This window comes from Moschus berezovskii, chromosome 3 (assembly GCF_049115385.1).
Source record: "Moschus berezovskii isolate FMDL1 chromosome 3, NW_MosBer_1.0, whole genome shotgun sequence".
Lineage (NCBI taxonomy): Eukaryota > Metazoa > Chordata > Mammalia > Artiodactyla > Moschidae > Moschus > Moschus berezovskii.
The window spans coordinates 106,138,308-106,155,988 of NC_142462.1; the positions used below are offsets into that span (position 1 = coordinate 106,138,308).

Consider the following 17,681-nt stretch of genomic DNA (forward strand, 5'->3'; position numbering starts at 1 on the left):
GGAGAAACAGAGGTGCCTGTTGATGTGAAAGAGTAAAGGTCTTTACATTTTTCATGCTCAGCGGCCCCAAACACGTACCCACTAATTAATTACACTTACACTTCACACACACACACTGGGAGCTGACCAGAGAGGAGCTCCACAGGAAACAGGAAATAGGTGAATTACACATGTGGAATTCCTTTATAAAGGGAGATATTGATCAGGTAAGCACAGTAGCTCATGTCTAAATACAGACTCTAGCTGTATACCTCTGCAGTGCAGGAAGCTAATGATCCCCGCTTATTGGGGCCAGATCTCAAATAGAACAGCTGACCCCATGGCATTCATAGATGCGCCAGGCTCTGATGCCCACAGCGCATCCATCCCCAGAGATGACTCTGTGTGTCCTCTGACAGTAGGCCAGGAGGGAAGCAGGGAGAGTCCTCAGGGAGGCAGGAACCTCATGGGGAGGCTCTGGTTGGCTTAAGGTTACTCTCATCAGAAAGTTTGTTTCGCCATAAAATATTCCCATGTGCCTTTAGGACTCGTTTCTAAAACAAAGAAAAAGATCCAAAAACTCAGACGATATCGCCCTATGATTGCTTACTGTTTTTCATAATTTCTAACCCTCTCCGAAGCTCTGCCCAGGGCCCAGGCTGATCCCAGGCAGTCAAACTTACTTCAGAGCCAGAGAAACCCCAGTAGAGGCAAAGGTTGGCCCCATACCTCAGCTGTGAGCCCAGATGTCAAGAAAAGACCTGAAGGAGACCTCATCCACTTCGTTAGTAACACATTATCTCAGAACGGCTCTTTATTGTGTCTTTTTCCATGAGATTGAAGGAGAAATGAATGTGCAGAGAAAGAGCCAGCAAACCGCAGTCACAGTAACCTGGTTAGACCAACACGGTATTGAAGGGGCTTTGTGAAAAGTGTCTTAGGGTTGGAGAAAGAACCCAATGAATCACAACAAGATTCCCAACGAGCTATACGCCCTGTTTCTAAGCATCTCACAGAGATGGGTACCAAAATACGGGTCATCTAAGTGGCCATTCACTCATCAGGATAACAAGTTATCTTTCTAATAGGCAACTAATGCCACTAATTTGAGCTGCTTTCCCAAGAGAGGGGCACTAAGCCCACTCCAGGCTGTAACCAATGGCGAGCCATAGCAATGTACTCCTCCTAGGAATTGCTGAGCATGGCAGGCAAAGAGCAGCTCCAAGTCAGGAACCCCAGGGATCAAACCCCTGACCTTCTCCTCATTAGCTCAGCTGCTGAGAGCCCCAGGTTCCTCCCTCTGGGTAAGCAGAGAGGGCCATGACACCGTGACCAGAGATTCAGGCTGGCCAAGCAAGAGAAACACGGATGAAACTCCACTAGTCCAGTTCTGCCGGTAACCTCCACAATGGGTTCAGTGCAGAAGCCAAAGCTGGGCCCCTGGGAAAGACCAAGGAAGGCCTTGGAATGGCACCAAGTAAAAACCACATGGGTGCTATCCCTTTCCTTGGGTACCTTAAGCTTCAGAGGTCCCCAGCGGCTGCCTGTCAAGGACCAAGAGCCACCTCCCCGTCCCCCAGACCATCAATTCCATGTCCCCACTGCTCTCCCTGTCCATTGCAGACAACCTGAGCCACCACCGGAACTGTAATTGGAGCGGAGAACACCACAGTGATTAAGTGTGCATGTTTTCTGGCTGGCGCTGGGAATCAGTGGCCCCACTCGCCAGGCTGAATTACGGGGGAGGTCATTCCCTTGTTAGGACGAATAAATTTTATTAGCCCCAGTCTCGTTGCCATGCATCTTCCCCCTCTTCGCTCCTCGGGCCCGAGTGTGGGTCTGGATAATGTTGCCGGCATGCAGGATAAATCAGCCGAACAAATCCCATTATATTTTGGAGCACTGACAGACACAGTAATGCCACCGAGACTGGGGAAAGATACGGGCTCTCTTCTCCCCCCGCTGATCCAGTTTCATCCATGCAGACGGCATGCGGGGCCCAATTCACTAGGAAAAATTTAAAAAAATATGTAAATTGAGGGACTGAATGGAGAACTCCGTGAGTTGTCTTTTTTCCTTCCTTCCACTAACTTTGTAAATGAGGGGACGCCAGCGCCGTGTGCCAACGTGGAGCCATTCCCTTCTGCCTTACAAAAACCAGAGGGGCACAGGAAGGTGACCGCAGGGAGGATCTAGCTGGAAACGTCTCCTCTCCTTCAAAGGCCTTGACTTTGTATTCATATCATGTGCCGGATGGCAGGGAAGGCGGGTGGGCATGCTCCAGGCCTGGGATTCCGAACATAACATCTGGGTCTGGCACAGCCCAAATTTCTCAAAAGCAGACATCGGTGGAGAAAAAAAACATAAGTATGAAAGCACAGCAACATTATTAAATCCCTTTCTGTCTCCTCAGGTGGCTACTGTAACCAAAGGAGGCTATACGGACGCTGCCATGAGCTGTTTCAGTGTCCTACAAATGGAAGGTGTTCTGTGTCTATCATCATTTATGAATGTCTCTGTATTTCTCTTTCCCTAGGAGTCTCAGCACACTTTATTAAAGGGATATGGTTTTATCACCTCCTTCTAAAAGATGAAATGTATGATTCAAAGCAAAAGGGAAACCGTTCACCAGCTCAGTGACCTCTCATGAGCTGGACCTGGCTGAGACTCAAAGACCCACGCTCGCAGGCCAGCGTCCTGGCCAAGACGCCACCCTGAGAGGATGATAGGAACTGAAGGAAAGGCGGACCTGGGTGGATAAGTCGGGCTGGTCTGTGTGCTGACCGAATGAGAGGCTCGGTTGCTGATTTGGGCTGGGCTATTGCACACCGTCTGGGAGTGCGTGTCCACGAGTGTGTGTGTACACGGGTGTGCCTACATGGCTGTATTTGCGGTGTGAGCTGCTGTGCGTGGTGTGGGGGTGTGGGGGAGGATCCATCGCAGAAACGAGTGTGAGGGTAAGTGAGAAAGCAAAGCACAGCAGAGGGAGCAACACAGAGAATAGACAGGGGGCAGACGGTCTGAGTCGGACATCCAGGCAGAGAGGGTGTGTGTGCCCGTGTGGCTGTGCACAGGGGTGCATACTTCTGTGCGGGGCTTCACGAAGTCAGGGTCAGGATCTCAGTTTGAAGACATGGCAAGGCTGCCCCATGTCCTAATCCCCCGCTCAGTAAACCCCGCCCTGTGATCACGGCAGCTGTCTGTGTTAACATCTGCAGACCTGATTCCTGGACCTCATCATCCTCTGTGCTGGCCCGATGGGCTCCAGAGTGGTTCCTGGGAAGTCACACCCAGCCTAGGAGGCCAGCTTCAAGCCCCTTCCTCTCACCAGGTCCAGCTCATCACCTAGAGCTTGGCCACCATCAGAGACCCAAAGCCCTGCACGTACATGGCCGGGATGTAACTTTTATTGCAAATGCTTTCTCCCAAAGAGAAAGAGGTAGGTGTCCTTTTCACCTGAATACCTGGGACAGAAGCCTTCTCAAGGGGAGGGGAAAAAGCTTGAATCTATAATGACTGGAGTTGTAACCCGGCAGCCCCCCAGTGCTAAACCAGAAGGGGTCAAGGGACTGTGAGGGGTGAGGGCTTGCACTGATGTGAAAGGAGATTTGTGATGTGTGCTGTCAGGGGGACTTGAGTGTGGCGTATGGGCTGGGTCCCAGTGTGTGTGTGTGTGTGAGTGAGTCTCGAATGTGGTGGAGCTGGGGAAGGAGGAATGGGGGTCAGGCAGGAGCAGGAGGCCATGGTCTAAGAGAGGACTTAGGCTGAGCAGAAAGAGAAAGCCTTGCCTTGCGCCATAAATAACAGGATACACCCATCTAGTCAGAGCCGCACTTCCTGCCGACAGGAAAAGAAAACAGCCCAAGCAGATGGGCACAACCCAGACCCCGGAGCCTGGGGTGGCTGCCTGGCCATTCCGGATACGGACTCTGGTAGAGTGTCAGGATCCCAGGCGCCAGACCTCACTGAGTGACCATCCAGGCCGGGCAGGGAGGCCAGCCCGCATCCAGGGAGTGACCCTGTCCCCTCCCAGGGCTGCCCTGCGAGAGCAGTGGACGTGAGTCAGAGTGACGGCTCACACCAGTGGGTTCTCCTCCACTGCTGGATGTGAAGCGAAGCTTGGGGTTAAAAATGAAACATTCGGTCCGAGTGCCTCTGTGAGTCTGAGCGGGACTGGCAAGTAAACCCCATAGTTGAGAAGATGCCTGCTCTGGCAACGGCTCTCAATCAGGGGCCCTGGAAACGTGAGGGATTTCCTGGTTCTGCAGTGACTGCAGAGTCCCGTGGGCACATAGGGCTCTACAGTCCAGCAACACAAGTGCCCAGCACCACCAATCATCCCCTGCCCCAGATCCCACTACGGCCCTATTGAGAAACACCGGTGGGAAGAGCCCCAGGCTGAGAATTAGGATGTATAGAAGGTTCTGGTCCACCAATTACATGACACAGTGAAGTCCTTGACTTTTCTGATCCTCCATTTCCTCAACTATATGGGATGTCTGCCTTTCCTATTATCCTACAGAATTGCTGGGAGAAGAAGAGGAGGTAATGAAGCCCTTTATAAGTTGTCAGGCCCCACAAGGACTCTCCAGTGGGATTGTCAGGCAGCTCGGAGGTCAACACGCTCTGCTTGGAGGCTAGACAGGGGTGAAGTGGGGATTCTGGTCACAGTTTCTGCCCCATGGACCAATGTCTTCTATTGGATGGTCACTCTAAGTTCAAGTCTTGGAGGTGGAGATTAAGCAGCTGAGTTCTGGTGGCTTAGACAGTAAAGAATCTGCCTGCGATGCGGGAGACCCAGGTTCAGTTCCTGGATTCAGAAGATCCCCTGGAGGAGGGTATGGCAACCCACTCCAATATTCTTGCCTGTAGAATCCCATGGCCAGAAGAGCCTGGCGGGCTATAGTCCAAGAGGTCACAAAGAGTAGGAGACTGACGTTGTCTGCCCCATCCAGCCTTCTCAGCATTAAAGCTGATGCTGCCTAACTCCTACACCCACTTCTCAACTGGTTCCAAACTTAGGGAAGACTTAAGTGGCGTGAGTGACGGTCACTCCCAGGGCCACAGCCCTTGTTCCCATCACAGAGGCTATAATGACCTGCTTGGAGGTTTCTCTCTTCTGGACTCCTAGGCTCCTAGAGACTGATGTCATTTCATGATTCTTGGCAACAGCCAGGAGAGAGTACATTGCCAAGGGCCTAATAAAAATTTCATCCATTCATTAACTCATTTGTAGGCAGAAGGGCTAGTGTTCTGTAGGTGACCCCGGAAGGCTGAAGAAAGGGTGAGGAGGTGTAGATAGCCTAGGGGAGCACTAGGATGCCCGGCTTCTCTACCCATGAAGAAAACAAGGTCTTGGAGCCCAATAGCACACTCTCCAGCCTGGTGGTCTCACTCCAGGTCAGGATTCTTGGGGCTCCCAGAAAGGGACTGAGAGCTGTTACCTTGGCCTGCTCAGGTCATGGGACATGACAAGCGCCTCAGGCTATGAGCTCCTCAGACAGAAGAAGGTTTGGGGAGACCAGGCAGTAGCCCTTAAAGGGACCAAAGATAGAGACCATCTCAGTGCTGAGTAGCAGAAACACAGAAATTACACTGCCATACTTAACCCTCACCCTGGATGCTCACCAACAAAGGGCATTAGGCTGGTCTACAGTCTCCCAAATCCTAAGACACACCGGGAGGAGGCCTGGTCGATCCCTCTAGGACCCATCCTCTGCCCAAGCCCTCCTTAGGTCCTTAGAGCAATCTTCAGACACAAGCCCATTTGTTCTTGGATACCTCTTTCCATCCAGGCTGGGGAAAAAAAAAAAAAAAAAAACAGGACCCAAGAAGGAATGGGTTAGAAGGCAAAGGCAGAAATTTCTTTGCCTCTCCCCGACCCTGCCCTCCCCAAGCACCAGCAAACACCCAGGCTGCTTCCCAAGCCTCTACACCTAATGCCCATGCTGGGATTTGCATTTGCAACATGCACTGACACTCACTGGGACACAATCCCATGAGGAAGCCACTTCTCACCGACTGGCCCTTATCCATGATGGAGGCTCAACCAGACTTCCCTGGTTCTCCAAGAGTAAAGATAAAAGGTTGCTCCCTACAGATCAAGACTCCAGGTTCCTAGCCCAAAGTTTGTCCTCTCACCTGGTCACCAGGCTATAGGCCTCCACGTGGCTCCACTGATGCCCCACACAGGCAGGCCCTCAGACCTCACCTTCCCCGAGTACAGCTGAATACAGCGGGGACCTGGTGAGGAAGTGGGGCCTCAGGTTCATACTGCTTCCTGCTCGGAGTCCTGGAGGCATGAGTTACGGGGGGAAGAAATGTGAATCCCAGGAAACGGAAGAAACCAGAAAAGCCTGAAGAGCACCATGGGACAAGTATTCTAGCTCAAGGAATTAAGACAAGAGTGCATTAAAAACAAGTCACTAGGCAAAAGGGATGGACTTCCAGTAATAAAATAAATTAGTCCTGGGATGTAATGTAGAGCATGGTGATACAGTTCATCATACTGTGTTGTATGGACTTCCCAGGTGGTGCTAATGGTAAAAGACCTGCCTGCCAATTCAGGAGACAAAAGACATACGGGTTGGGAAGATCCCCTGGAGGAGGGAATGGCAATCTACTCCAGTATTCTTGCTATGGGCAGGGGAGCCTGGCGGGCTACAGTCCATGGGGTTGCAAAGAGTCAGACACAACTGAAGCAATTTAGCATGTACACACTGTATTGTATATTTGAGAGTTGCTAGGAGAGTACAAACTGTGGAAAATTCTTCAAGAGATGGGAATACCAGACCACCTGACCTGCCTCCTGAGAAATCTGTATGCAGTTCAAGAAGCAACAGTTAGAACTGGACATGGAACAACAGACTGGTTCCAAATCGGGAAAAGAGTACATCTAGGCTGTATATTGTCACCCTGCTTATTTAACTTATATGCAGAGTACCTCATGAGAAACGCTGGGCTGGAGGAAGCACAGGCTGGAATCAAGACTGACGGGAGAAATATCAATAACCTCAGATACGCAGATGACACCACCCTTATGGCAGAAAGCAAAGAAGAACTAAAGAACCTCTTAACGAAAGTAGAAGAGAAGAGTGAAAAAGTTGGCTTAAAACTCAACATTCAGAAAACTAAGATCATGTCATCTGGTCCCATCACTTCATGGCAAATAGATGGGGAAACAGTGGAAACAGTAGCTGACTTTATTTTTTGACCTCCAAAATCACTTCAGCTGGGGACTGCAGCAATGAAATATAAAGAGGCTCTTGAGAAACCTGTATGCAGGTCAGGAAGCAACAGTCAGAACTGGACATGGAACAACAGACTGGTTCCAAATAGGAAAAGGAGTGCGTCAAGGCTGTATATTGTCACCTTGCTTATTTAACTTATATGCAGAGTACATCATGAGGAACGCTGGGCTGGAAGAAGCACAAGCTGGAATCAAGATTGCCGGGAGAAATATCAATAACCTCAGATATGCAGATGACACCACCCTTATGGCAGAAAGGGAAGAGGAACTCAAAAGCCTCTTGAGGAAAGTGAAAGAGGAGAGTGAAAAGGTTGGCTTGAAGCTCAACATTCAGAAAACAAAGATCATGGCATCTGGTCCCATCACTTCATGGGAAATAGATGGAAAAACGGTGGAAACAGTGTCAGACTTTATTTTTGGGGGCTCCAAACTCACTGCAGATGCTGATTGCAGCCATGAAATTAAAAGACGCTTACTCCTTGGGAGGAAAGTTATGACCAACCTTGATAATATATTAAAAAGCAGAGACATTACTTTGCCAACAAAGATCCGTCTAGTCAAGGCTATGGTTTTTCCCGTGGTCATGTGTAGATGTGAGAGTTGGACTGTGAAGAAAGCTGATCGCCGAAGAATTGATGCTTTTGAACTGTGGTGTTGGAGAAGACTCTTGAGAGTCCCTTGTACCGCAAGGAGATCCAACCAGTCCATTCTAAGGGAGATCAATCCTGGGTGTTCATTGGAAGGACTGATGCTAAAGCTGAAACTGCAATACTTTGGCCACCTCATGCGATGAGTTGACTCACTGGAAAAGACTCTGATGCTGCGAAAGGTTGGGGGCGGGAGGAGAAGGGGACGACCGAGAATGAGATGGCTGGATGGCATCACTGACTCTGTGGACATGAGTTTGAGTGAACTCCGAGAGTTGGTGATGGACAGGGAGGCCTGGCGTGCTGTGATTCATGGGATCGCGGAGAGTCAGACACGACTGAACGACTGAACTGAACTGAACTGAACTCCTTGGAAGTAAAGTTATGACCAACCTAGACAGCTTATTAAAAAGCAGACACATTACTTTGCCAATGAAGTACCATCTAATCAAAGCTATGGTTTTTCCAGTAGTCATGTATGGATGGAAGAGTTGGACTATAAAGAAAGCTGAGCACTGAAGAACTGATGCTTTTGAACTATGGTGTTGGAGAAGACTTGAGAGTCCCTTGGACTGCAAGGAGATCCAACCAGTCAATCCTAAAGGAAATCAATCCTGAATATTCATTGGAAGGACTGGCTGAAGCTGAAACTCCAATACTTTGGCCACTTGATGAGAAGAACTCACTCATTGGAAAAGACCTTGATGCTGGGGAAAATCGAAGGTGGGAGAAGTTGACGACAGAGGATGAGATGGTTGGATGGCATCACTGACTCTTTGACATGAGTTTGAGTAAACTCCGGGAGTTGGTGATGGACAGGGAGGCCTGGCGTGCTGCAGTCCATGGGGTCACAAACAGCTGGACATGACTGAGTGAACTGAACAGAGCTGAGGTTTGTTTTTTAGTATAATTGCTTTACAAGGTTGTGTTAGTTTCTGCTACACTACATGAATCAGCTACATGTATACATGTATCCCCTCCCTTGTGAGCCTCCCTCCGACACCCCCATGCCACCCTTCTAGGTCATCACAGAGCACCGAGCTGAGCTCCCTGTGCTATGCAGCAGCTTCATACTAGCTACCTTTTTTACACATGGCAGTGTCTATATGTCAGTGCTACAAGAGAATAGATCTTAAAAGTTCTGGTCGTAAGAAAATATGTAACTATGTACGGTGATGGATTGTTAACTAGACTCTTACAGTGATCATTTTGCAGTATATACAAATATTGAACCATTATGCTGTACATCTGAAACTAATGTCATGTTACATGTCAATTTCATCTCAATTTTAAAATGAACCACTTTCAATTCTGGTTTCCTCGGTGTGTATGCCCAGGAGTGCGATTGCTGAATCATATGGCAGTTCTATTTCCAGTTTTTTGAGGAATCTCCACACTGTTCTCCATAGTGGCTGTTCAGTTCAGTTCAGTCGTTCAGTCGTGTCTGACTCTCCGCGATCCCATGAATCACAGCACGCCAGGCCTCCCTGTCCATCACCAACTCTCGGAGTTCACTCAAACTCATGTCCACAGAGTCAGTGATGCCATCCAGCCATCTCATTCTCGGTCGTCCCCTTCTCCTCCCGCCCCCAACCTTTCCCAGCATCAGAGTCTTTTCCAGTGAGTCAACTCGTCGCATGAGGTGGCCAAAGTATTGCAGTTTCAGCTTTAGCATCAGTCCTTCCAATGAACACCCAGGATTGATCTCCCTTAGAATGGACTGGTTGGATCTCCTTGCGGTACAAGGGACTCTCAAGAGTCTTCTCCAACACCACAGTTCAAAAGCATCAATTCTTCGGCGATCAGCTTTCTTCACAGTCCAACTCTCACATCCATACATGACCACTGGAAAAACCATAGCCTTGACTAGACGAAACTTTTTTGGCAAAGTAATGTCTCTGCTTTTTAATATACTATCAAGGTTGGTCATAACTTTCCTTCATTTCCACCAACAGTGCATTTCCCCCAGGGACCTACCTCTGAGTGTGTTATAAACAGACACACGGCACAGCATCTGGCCTGTCATTCATTGCCTTCATGTGGGAGCAGTCCACAGCCCAGGAAGTCCATAAACCCATCTTATAGATGGATTTGCGTTTCTCTGATTATGAGGGATGTTCAGCATTTATTCATGTGTTTGTTAGCCATCTTTATGTCTTCTTTGGAGAAATGTCTGTTTAGTTCTTTGGCCCATTTTTTGATTGGGTCATTTATTTTTCTGGAATTGAGCTGTAGGAGCTGCTTGTATATTTTGGAGATTAATCCTTTATCAGTTGCTTCATTTGCTATTAGAAAGAGACACATGTACTCCAATGCTCATTGCAGCACTGTTTATAATAGCCAGGACATGGAAGCAACCTAGATGTCCATCTGCAGACGAATGGATAAGAAAACTTTGGTACATATACACAATAGAGTATTACTCAGCCATTAAAAAGAATGCATTTGAACCAGTTCTAATGAGGTGGATGAAACTAGAGCCTATTATACAGGGTGAAGTAAGCCAGAAAGAAAAACACCAGTACAATATACTAACGCATATATATGGAATTTAGAAAGATGCAAATGATAACCCTGTATACGAGACAGCAAAAGAGACACAGATGTATAGAACAGTCTTTGGGACTCTATGGGAGAGGGTGAGGGTGGGATGATTGGGAGAATGGCATTGAAACATGTATATTATCATATGTGAAACGAATCGCCAGTTCAGGGTCGATGCATGTTACAGGATGCTGGGGGCTGGTATGCGGGGATGACCCAGAGGGAGGATAAGGGAGGAGGGAGGTGGGAGGGGGGTTTGGGAGGGGGAACTCATGTACACCCGGGGCGGATTCATGTCAATGTATGGCAAAACCAACCAATATAATAAAAATAAATAAATTAAATAAATAAATAAAATGAACCACTTTGCAAGCTCTTTGAGCTGTAACTATGACAAAACCTACAAGGGACCCCAGCCCTACAAATCATAAGTCCTAAAGTCAGCCTCCTGTGCTTACACACCCCTCCTCCACTTTCCTGCTGAAATGTCACAGGACAGAGGTCATCTGAGATTGGGTTCCCCTTCTTAGGCCTCAAGGGAATCCCAGACTGGAGGCAAAACAAAGCAAAACAAAATTCTAGAATTCGTCCCATCCCCATACCTCATTGCCTCAAGGTAAGAAGGCAAAAGGGAAAGGAATGCAATGCCCTTGAGAATGAAGAGTGCAGGAAAAGCTGGGTTTGCAAACAGTGTGCCCGAGAGGGCACCTCAACAGGAATGCTCAGGAGCCTGGCCTGGCTGATGGCGGGTGAAAACTGTGGTCTGGGCTGAGGCCAAAAGAACTGCAGCCTAGCCCCAGAGCAAAGTAACTCAAGCATCGGCTGAAGCAAAGGAAATTGATACTGTGCATTAAAAGCCAGTGTGGCCTTTTAGACTGGCTGGGGAGACAGCCCCAGCCCTGTGTGGAGTTTCTGGCCTCCTCCTTTCTGCTCTCAACCCTGAACTTGCCTCGAACTTGAAAAGGCTAATTAAAGCCCAAAGAAAAATCAAAACCTTGTTATCTGGCTCCATTAGTCCCAGTACTGGCATTAGCCTGTCTTGCAAAGCTGCCTTTCCTCTGTTCTCTCCAAGGCCGCCAGGCAGATGTTAGGACCTACAGTTCTGCAGACTCCCCATGATGAACTCTGCTTTTTGTGCTGTGGCAGGGAGCAAGGGCGAGACAAATGTTTGCCTGTGGGCAGTCAGGCTGCTGATTTTACTCCCAAAAGCATCGCCCCAAAAGACAGTCTAGGAGCAAGTTTTCTGCAGCAAAAATAGCCAACCCCTCTAATTTCAAAAGAACTAGCTGTTAAGTAAGCACACAGCATAAACTTACTATTTTCTAACACAGGGAGCATGTGCGTGAGCTCATGGGGCTATTTCTTGTGTACATGCATAGGCACGTGTATAGAGGTGTGTGTGGGCGTGTGTGCAAGCGTGGTGGTGAGAGGCAAGGGTTTTCTCCTCAAATGCAGTCTTTTCCATGCACACACAAAATATGTGACTTAGGGCAACTCACTTAAGTTGTTGGGCCTCAGAACAAAGGTATAGATTGGGAGATGTCTGAGCACCTTCCCATGGAAACACTCTTAGGGCATTTCCCCCAGGGACCTACCTCTGAGTGTGTAATAAACAGACACACGGCACAGCATCTGGCCTGTCATTCATTGCCTTCATGTGGGAGCAGTCCACAGCCCAGGAAGTCCATAAACCCATCTTATAGATTCTTGAGTGGATCACCTACTGCCCAGACCAAAGTCTCTAGGGCTCAGCAGATACAAGGGAGTCCCTCCCATTCCCTGGCCTCAAGTCCCCTCAATGTGTTGCTTCCTTCTTTGGCTTGTGGTGCCTCTTCAATGCCTCTTCAATTCCCTTTGTGACACTAGGGGGTCTCCTGGCTTTTCAGGACCTCCAAGAAGAAATGACATCTTAAAACTTCAGCCACTGGAAAACTCATCACTAGAAAACAGCCTGAGCCTAAATGCTAGGGCACCAAAGACAAACTTTGGGTGGCAAGTGAGTTCCTTCTTTCTCTCCCTCTCCCCTGCCGTAACCCCAAATCCCAGTGCCCCAAGGAATGACCTCACCACATGCTGGGGGTGGGGTGCCAGTGCCCTCTAAGGGCTGCTTGGCAAGCAGCACATTTTATGAACAAAACTTGCACTTCTTCAGTTCAGTTCAGTCGCTCAGTCGTGTCCAACTCTTTACGACCCCATGAATCACAGCACGCCAGGCCTCCATGTCCATCACCAACTCCCGGAGTTCACTCAAACTCATGTCCATTGAGTTGGTGGTGCCATCCAGCTATCTCATTCTCTGTCGCCCCCTTCTCCTCCCACCCCCAGTCCCTCCCAGCATCAGAGTCTTTTCCAGTGGGTCAACTCGTCGCATGAGGTGGCCAAAGTATTGGAGGTTCAGCTTTAGCATCAGGCCTTCCAATGAACACCCAGGATTGATCTCTTTTAGAATGGACTGGTTGGATCTCCTTGTAGTCCAAGGGACTCTCAAGAGTGTTCTCCAGCACCACAGTTCAAAAGCATCAATTCTTCGGCGATCAGCTTTCTTCACAGTCCAACTCTCACATCCATACATGCAGTTCTTAAATCAAAACAAATACCCTCTCCTACTATGGGATTCCACCAAAGTTTGATTAGGAGTCAAGAACTATATCCACACAAATGCATGCTTCTAGCTGATGAGTGAACTGACTTTTCTTCTCCTACACTAATATTATGGAATAGATTTTCTCAAACAAGGTTCATAATTTTTCTTTTTTTTTTTATTTCTAAAAAAGAATTTTATTAAAAAAGCACAAATGCAAAGAAATGAACAGAGGAAAATTTATGCGTCGAACCTGGACTGGTCACTTATGATAATATACATGCTACAATTCCATTCTCTCCAATCATTCCACCTTCACCCTCTCCCACAGAGTCCCAAAGACTGTTCTAAATGCCTATGTCTCTTTTGCAGTCTCTTATACAGGGTTCAGGTTACCATTTTTCTAAATTCCATATATATGCGTTAATATACGGTATTGATGTTCTTCTTTCTGGCTTACTTCACTCTGTATAATTGGCTCCAATTTCATCCACCTCATTAAAACTGATTTTTCAAATGGACAATAAATAGGAAAAAGGGAAAGGAGAGTGACACAGGGCATAGAAGATGCCAACAGCTGAACCTTCCAAGTCACTTGAAGAGTGGTTGAGAAAAAACAACCATGAAGATGAACAGAAGTCAAGGCATAGAAAGGCTTTCCATTTTGGGTCACAAGTGGGTTAGGCTGGGAGAGGCAGGAGTCTGTGTCACCCGTAGCACCTGTGGTCACCCAGCAACCTGACGTCCAGTCTGTCCATCAGGACCCTAGGCAGGCTTCCCAAACCAGCCCTTCATTCTCCCCTTCCTCCCGTTTCCTTCAGCCCTTCTGTCACCCAGCACTGCTCCATGGCCACTTCTGGACATTGTGACATATCTCTTCCATGGAACTGTGCACACAGAAGATGCTTAACAAATGCAGCTTTCTAAGAAAGCTCTGTTTTTCATCTATGTTCACTGGACTCTCATCCTATTCCTTCTGATCTTATTTTGCCATTTCCTAAAGACACAAGGGGCTAAAAACATATCTCTTCAGAAGTTCTACATCTACTCCAAAGATGAAATGACTGCCTTCCCTACTCCCAGTAGTCGTTTTACTCTAAGCTCTCCCCCCATCACCCAATGGTTTTATTCTACGCTCCCAGAAGGGTAACTAACAGGTGTGGTTGGTAAGTAGTGGGTACGCCGGTGAAAGTTCAATGCACGAGTTGAGGCATCCAAAGCCGGTGCTCTGGGACAGTCTGGAGGAATATGGTGGGGAGGGAGGGGGTTTCAGGATCGGGGGGACACATGTATACCTGTGACTGATTCACGTTTATGTATGGCAAAAAGATCACAATATTGTAATATAATTATCCTCCAATTAAAATAAATAAATTGATATTTTTTTAAAAAAAGGTAGGTACACATCTGGTATCACAGCAAACACAATGCAGCCTTCAACAATGCCTGGTCCGCGCGGAACCTACAGCACACAATTCCCGCCCATTCTAGCCCCTCCTCTTTCAGCCAATGAGCCAATCAGAACAGAGAAAAGTACAGCTAGGAAATCTACATTCAGCTCCGGCTCTGTGCCAGTGGTCACAGCATGCCTGAGCTGGTGATGATCCAAGTCTAAGGAGCCCCAGAGGTGGGATATACTTGTCTCATCTACAAAACGGGACAGGTGGTTCACACCTTGTGGAGGCCACAGCCTGGGCTTCCTCACTGTGCCCTCCCGGCCCACGGGTCCTCCCTGGACTCACCGCGCTGCTGCAGGGAATGTCCTTCACCTTGAGCCAGGCCAGGTCCAGCGTGCCCTCGCCTCGGTAGCAGGACTGCAGCCGCTCCTTAATGCGGTCGTTGATCTGCTTCAGGATGAAGATGCATAAGGCCGACTCGTCCAGGGATTTCATCTTCCGCTTCTGGCCTTTGGAGAAGACGGTGAAGAGGAGGTCGTCCTCGGGGCGGACCCCAAGGGTCCGGGCGAGCACGGCCCCGGCTTTGGACAGGTAGGCGGCCTGCAGCAGGCGGTACTCCACCCCGCCGCGCTCACAGCCGATGGGCACCTCCACGTAGGAGTTGAAGGCCGTGTCCTCCTTGCAAAGCCTCACAAGCTTGGACGTATAAACCTGCTCCTTTGTGGTGGAGCCCGGGGGAGACACCATTTCAGGCTGGAGGGTCAAGAAGTAAACAAAGTTGCCGCTGCTGAAGCCATAGACATAGTAGATATCAAAGTCGGGGATGACGGTGAAGGTGTCCGAAGGGATCTTGATCATCGAGGCCACGAACTCATCGTGGAAGACGTATGCGAACATGCCGTCTGCCTCCGAGTTCTTGGTCAGTTTCCGGCTGGAGATGGTGGGGAAATACTCCGGCTTCCCATCCACAGCAGTGGCAATGAAGAGCTTGTCATCCAAGTTGTTGTAGGAGACGATCACCCCAAAGACGGAGCCACTCTCGTTGACCCCTGACAGGTAGTGTTCCTTCTTGTGGAAAGGCTCCCCCAGCTTGAAGAGGTCCTCCAGCCTCAGCAGCTTGCAGATGCCCTGGTACAGGCTCCCGCAAGCGATTAGCCTATTTTCCTTGTAGTCTATCAGCAGCATCTTGTTGACATTGTTGGTGGGAGTCAGGGGTTCGTTGCATGTCTGGACAATGCGGGGCGGGTAGCACTTAGGGTTGTCCTCGTCCGGCCCCGTCTGGTGGGTCACCAGGACCTTCAGGTCACTGGAGAGCTTGTAGATCCGGTTGACGGCCCCCACATAAATGTGCCCTGTCCTCTCATCCACCACCAGGTGGTTGAAGCTCTCGGTGGGCTCTCCACGGAACGTGACGAAAGACCGCTTCTGGGACGGTGGGGGCGACTGCCGGGGGAGCAGAGTGGAGGAGCCCATCCCCACCATCAGGAGATGGGAGAGCAGGCAAGTCCAGTTCCAAGGCATGGCTTTCATTTCAGAGACGCGTCCTCGGGGCACGAGGCACTGGAAACAGCAGTGTCACGTGAGGAGTGCAGGCTCCCTGTGGGGGAAAGGAAAGAGGTGATGCTGATGACAAAGGCCGAGTCTATTCACCCCATAGCTTGTCTGGCTGGGCCCTCAAAGCCTCCTGCACACGCTGAAATAGATCTGCAAGGGGGGAGCTGGGGCTGGTCCCCAGCATACATGTATGCATCAGCCCGAGCTAGTGGCGACAAGTCAGTAATAGTACTAGTAATAATACTAGTGATGGTAGCAACAGTGATGATGATCGTGGTAATGATGATGATGATGTTGATGTTGATGATAGATATAGTCATTGCCCACAGAATTTTCTGAATCTGCATCAGTCACTGTCCAGTGCCTTCCAGGGACTCTCATTTCATTTGAACAAATTTTTACTGCTGTGAATCTTCCACCTGCCCCCCTCCACTTCACACACACACCCAGCTCTGCTCTCTTCCCTTCTCTGTGCCCAGGAGCCCTTACATCTGCAGGTTCCTTGCCCTTGGGCCAAGCTAGGTGCAGCCAAGTAAGGATAATCAGCAGAAGCCCAGTGGGAGGGGGAGAGGCTAGGAAGAGGGGAGGTGGGCTGCATGTACTCGACCTCCCCACCCCCGGGGTCTGTGAATTGCCTCCTATCTGCCTCCATTTGGTCCTAGGGGAGATAACGGGCCTCTGTGGTTTTGCCCCTAAACACCACCCTGCCTCTGAGGAGGCACCTGGTCAACAGCTCCTCTATTAACCTTTGTGCCAATGACCTGATTTTCCTACTAGGACCCTAACTAGCAGCCTCCTAATATAAGTACTTCTGACACTCCCACTTTAGAGCTGAGGGCAGGTATCCAAGATGCACAGGTAAAAGCAGTAAAGGTCATCCAACATCCCTGGTGATCCTGTGGTTAAGAATCCACCTGCCAACAATGCAAGGGAGATGGGTTTGATCCCCGGTCCAGGAAGACTCCACGTGCCTCAGAGCAACTAAGCCCCTGCGCCACTACTGAAGTTCTTGCACCTAGGGCCCATGCTTCTTCAAGAAAGGAAGGCACTTCAATGAGTAACCCATGCACTGCAGCTGGAGAGTAGCCCCTGCTCACCAACACTAGAGAAAGCCCATGCACATCAACGAAGACCCAGCATAGCCAAAAATAAATAAATTGTTTTAAATGCTGCTGCTGCTGCTGCTAAGTCGCTTCAGTCGTGTCTGACTGTGCGACCCTATAGACGGTAGCCAACTAGGCTCCTCTGTCCCTGGGATTCTCCAGGCAAGAATACTGGAGTGGGTTGCCATTTCCTTCTCCAATGCATGAGAGTGAAAAGAGAAAGTGAAGTCGCTCAGTTGTGCCCGACTCTTAGCGACACCATGGACTGCAGCCTACCAGGCTCCTCTGTCCATGGGATTTTCCAGGCAAGAGTACTGGAGTGGGTTGCCATTGCCTTCTCCAGTTTTAAGTGCTATATATGTATAAAACTATACTTGAATAAATTGACTCATTTTTTTAAAAAATGCAAGAGAGGCCAACTCATACACGCATGGAAACATCATACATGCAAATCAGGTCATTGGCACAAAGGTTAATTAAGGTCCATGGTCTCGTATTGTCCTGCTAAACCATTTCAGTTTACCCCAGCTGGGCACAGATGGGAAAGTCCACCAGTGACAGCTTATACACGGCAGACCAGTTCAAACAACACTTCCTTGGGGGCTGTTCATTATAGCTCCAGCCCCC

General features: G+C 49.1%; 1 protein-coding gene across 1 annotated transcript in view; it reads right to left on the reverse strand.

Annotated features, from left to right (window-relative positions):
• Positions 1 to 17,681, reverse strand: part of PLXNA4 (plexin A4) — a 492,275-nt gene that overhangs the window by 399,994 nt on the left and 74,600 nt on the right. The window contains exon 2 of the mRNA XM_055421287.2: positions 14,743 to 15,994. Within this exon, the coding sequence (XP_055277262.2) occupies positions 14,743 to 15,927 (1,185 nt within the window). The 5' untranslated portion in view covers positions 15,928 to 15,994. The remainder of the gene's footprint in view (positions 1 to 14,742; positions 15,995 to 17,681) is intronic.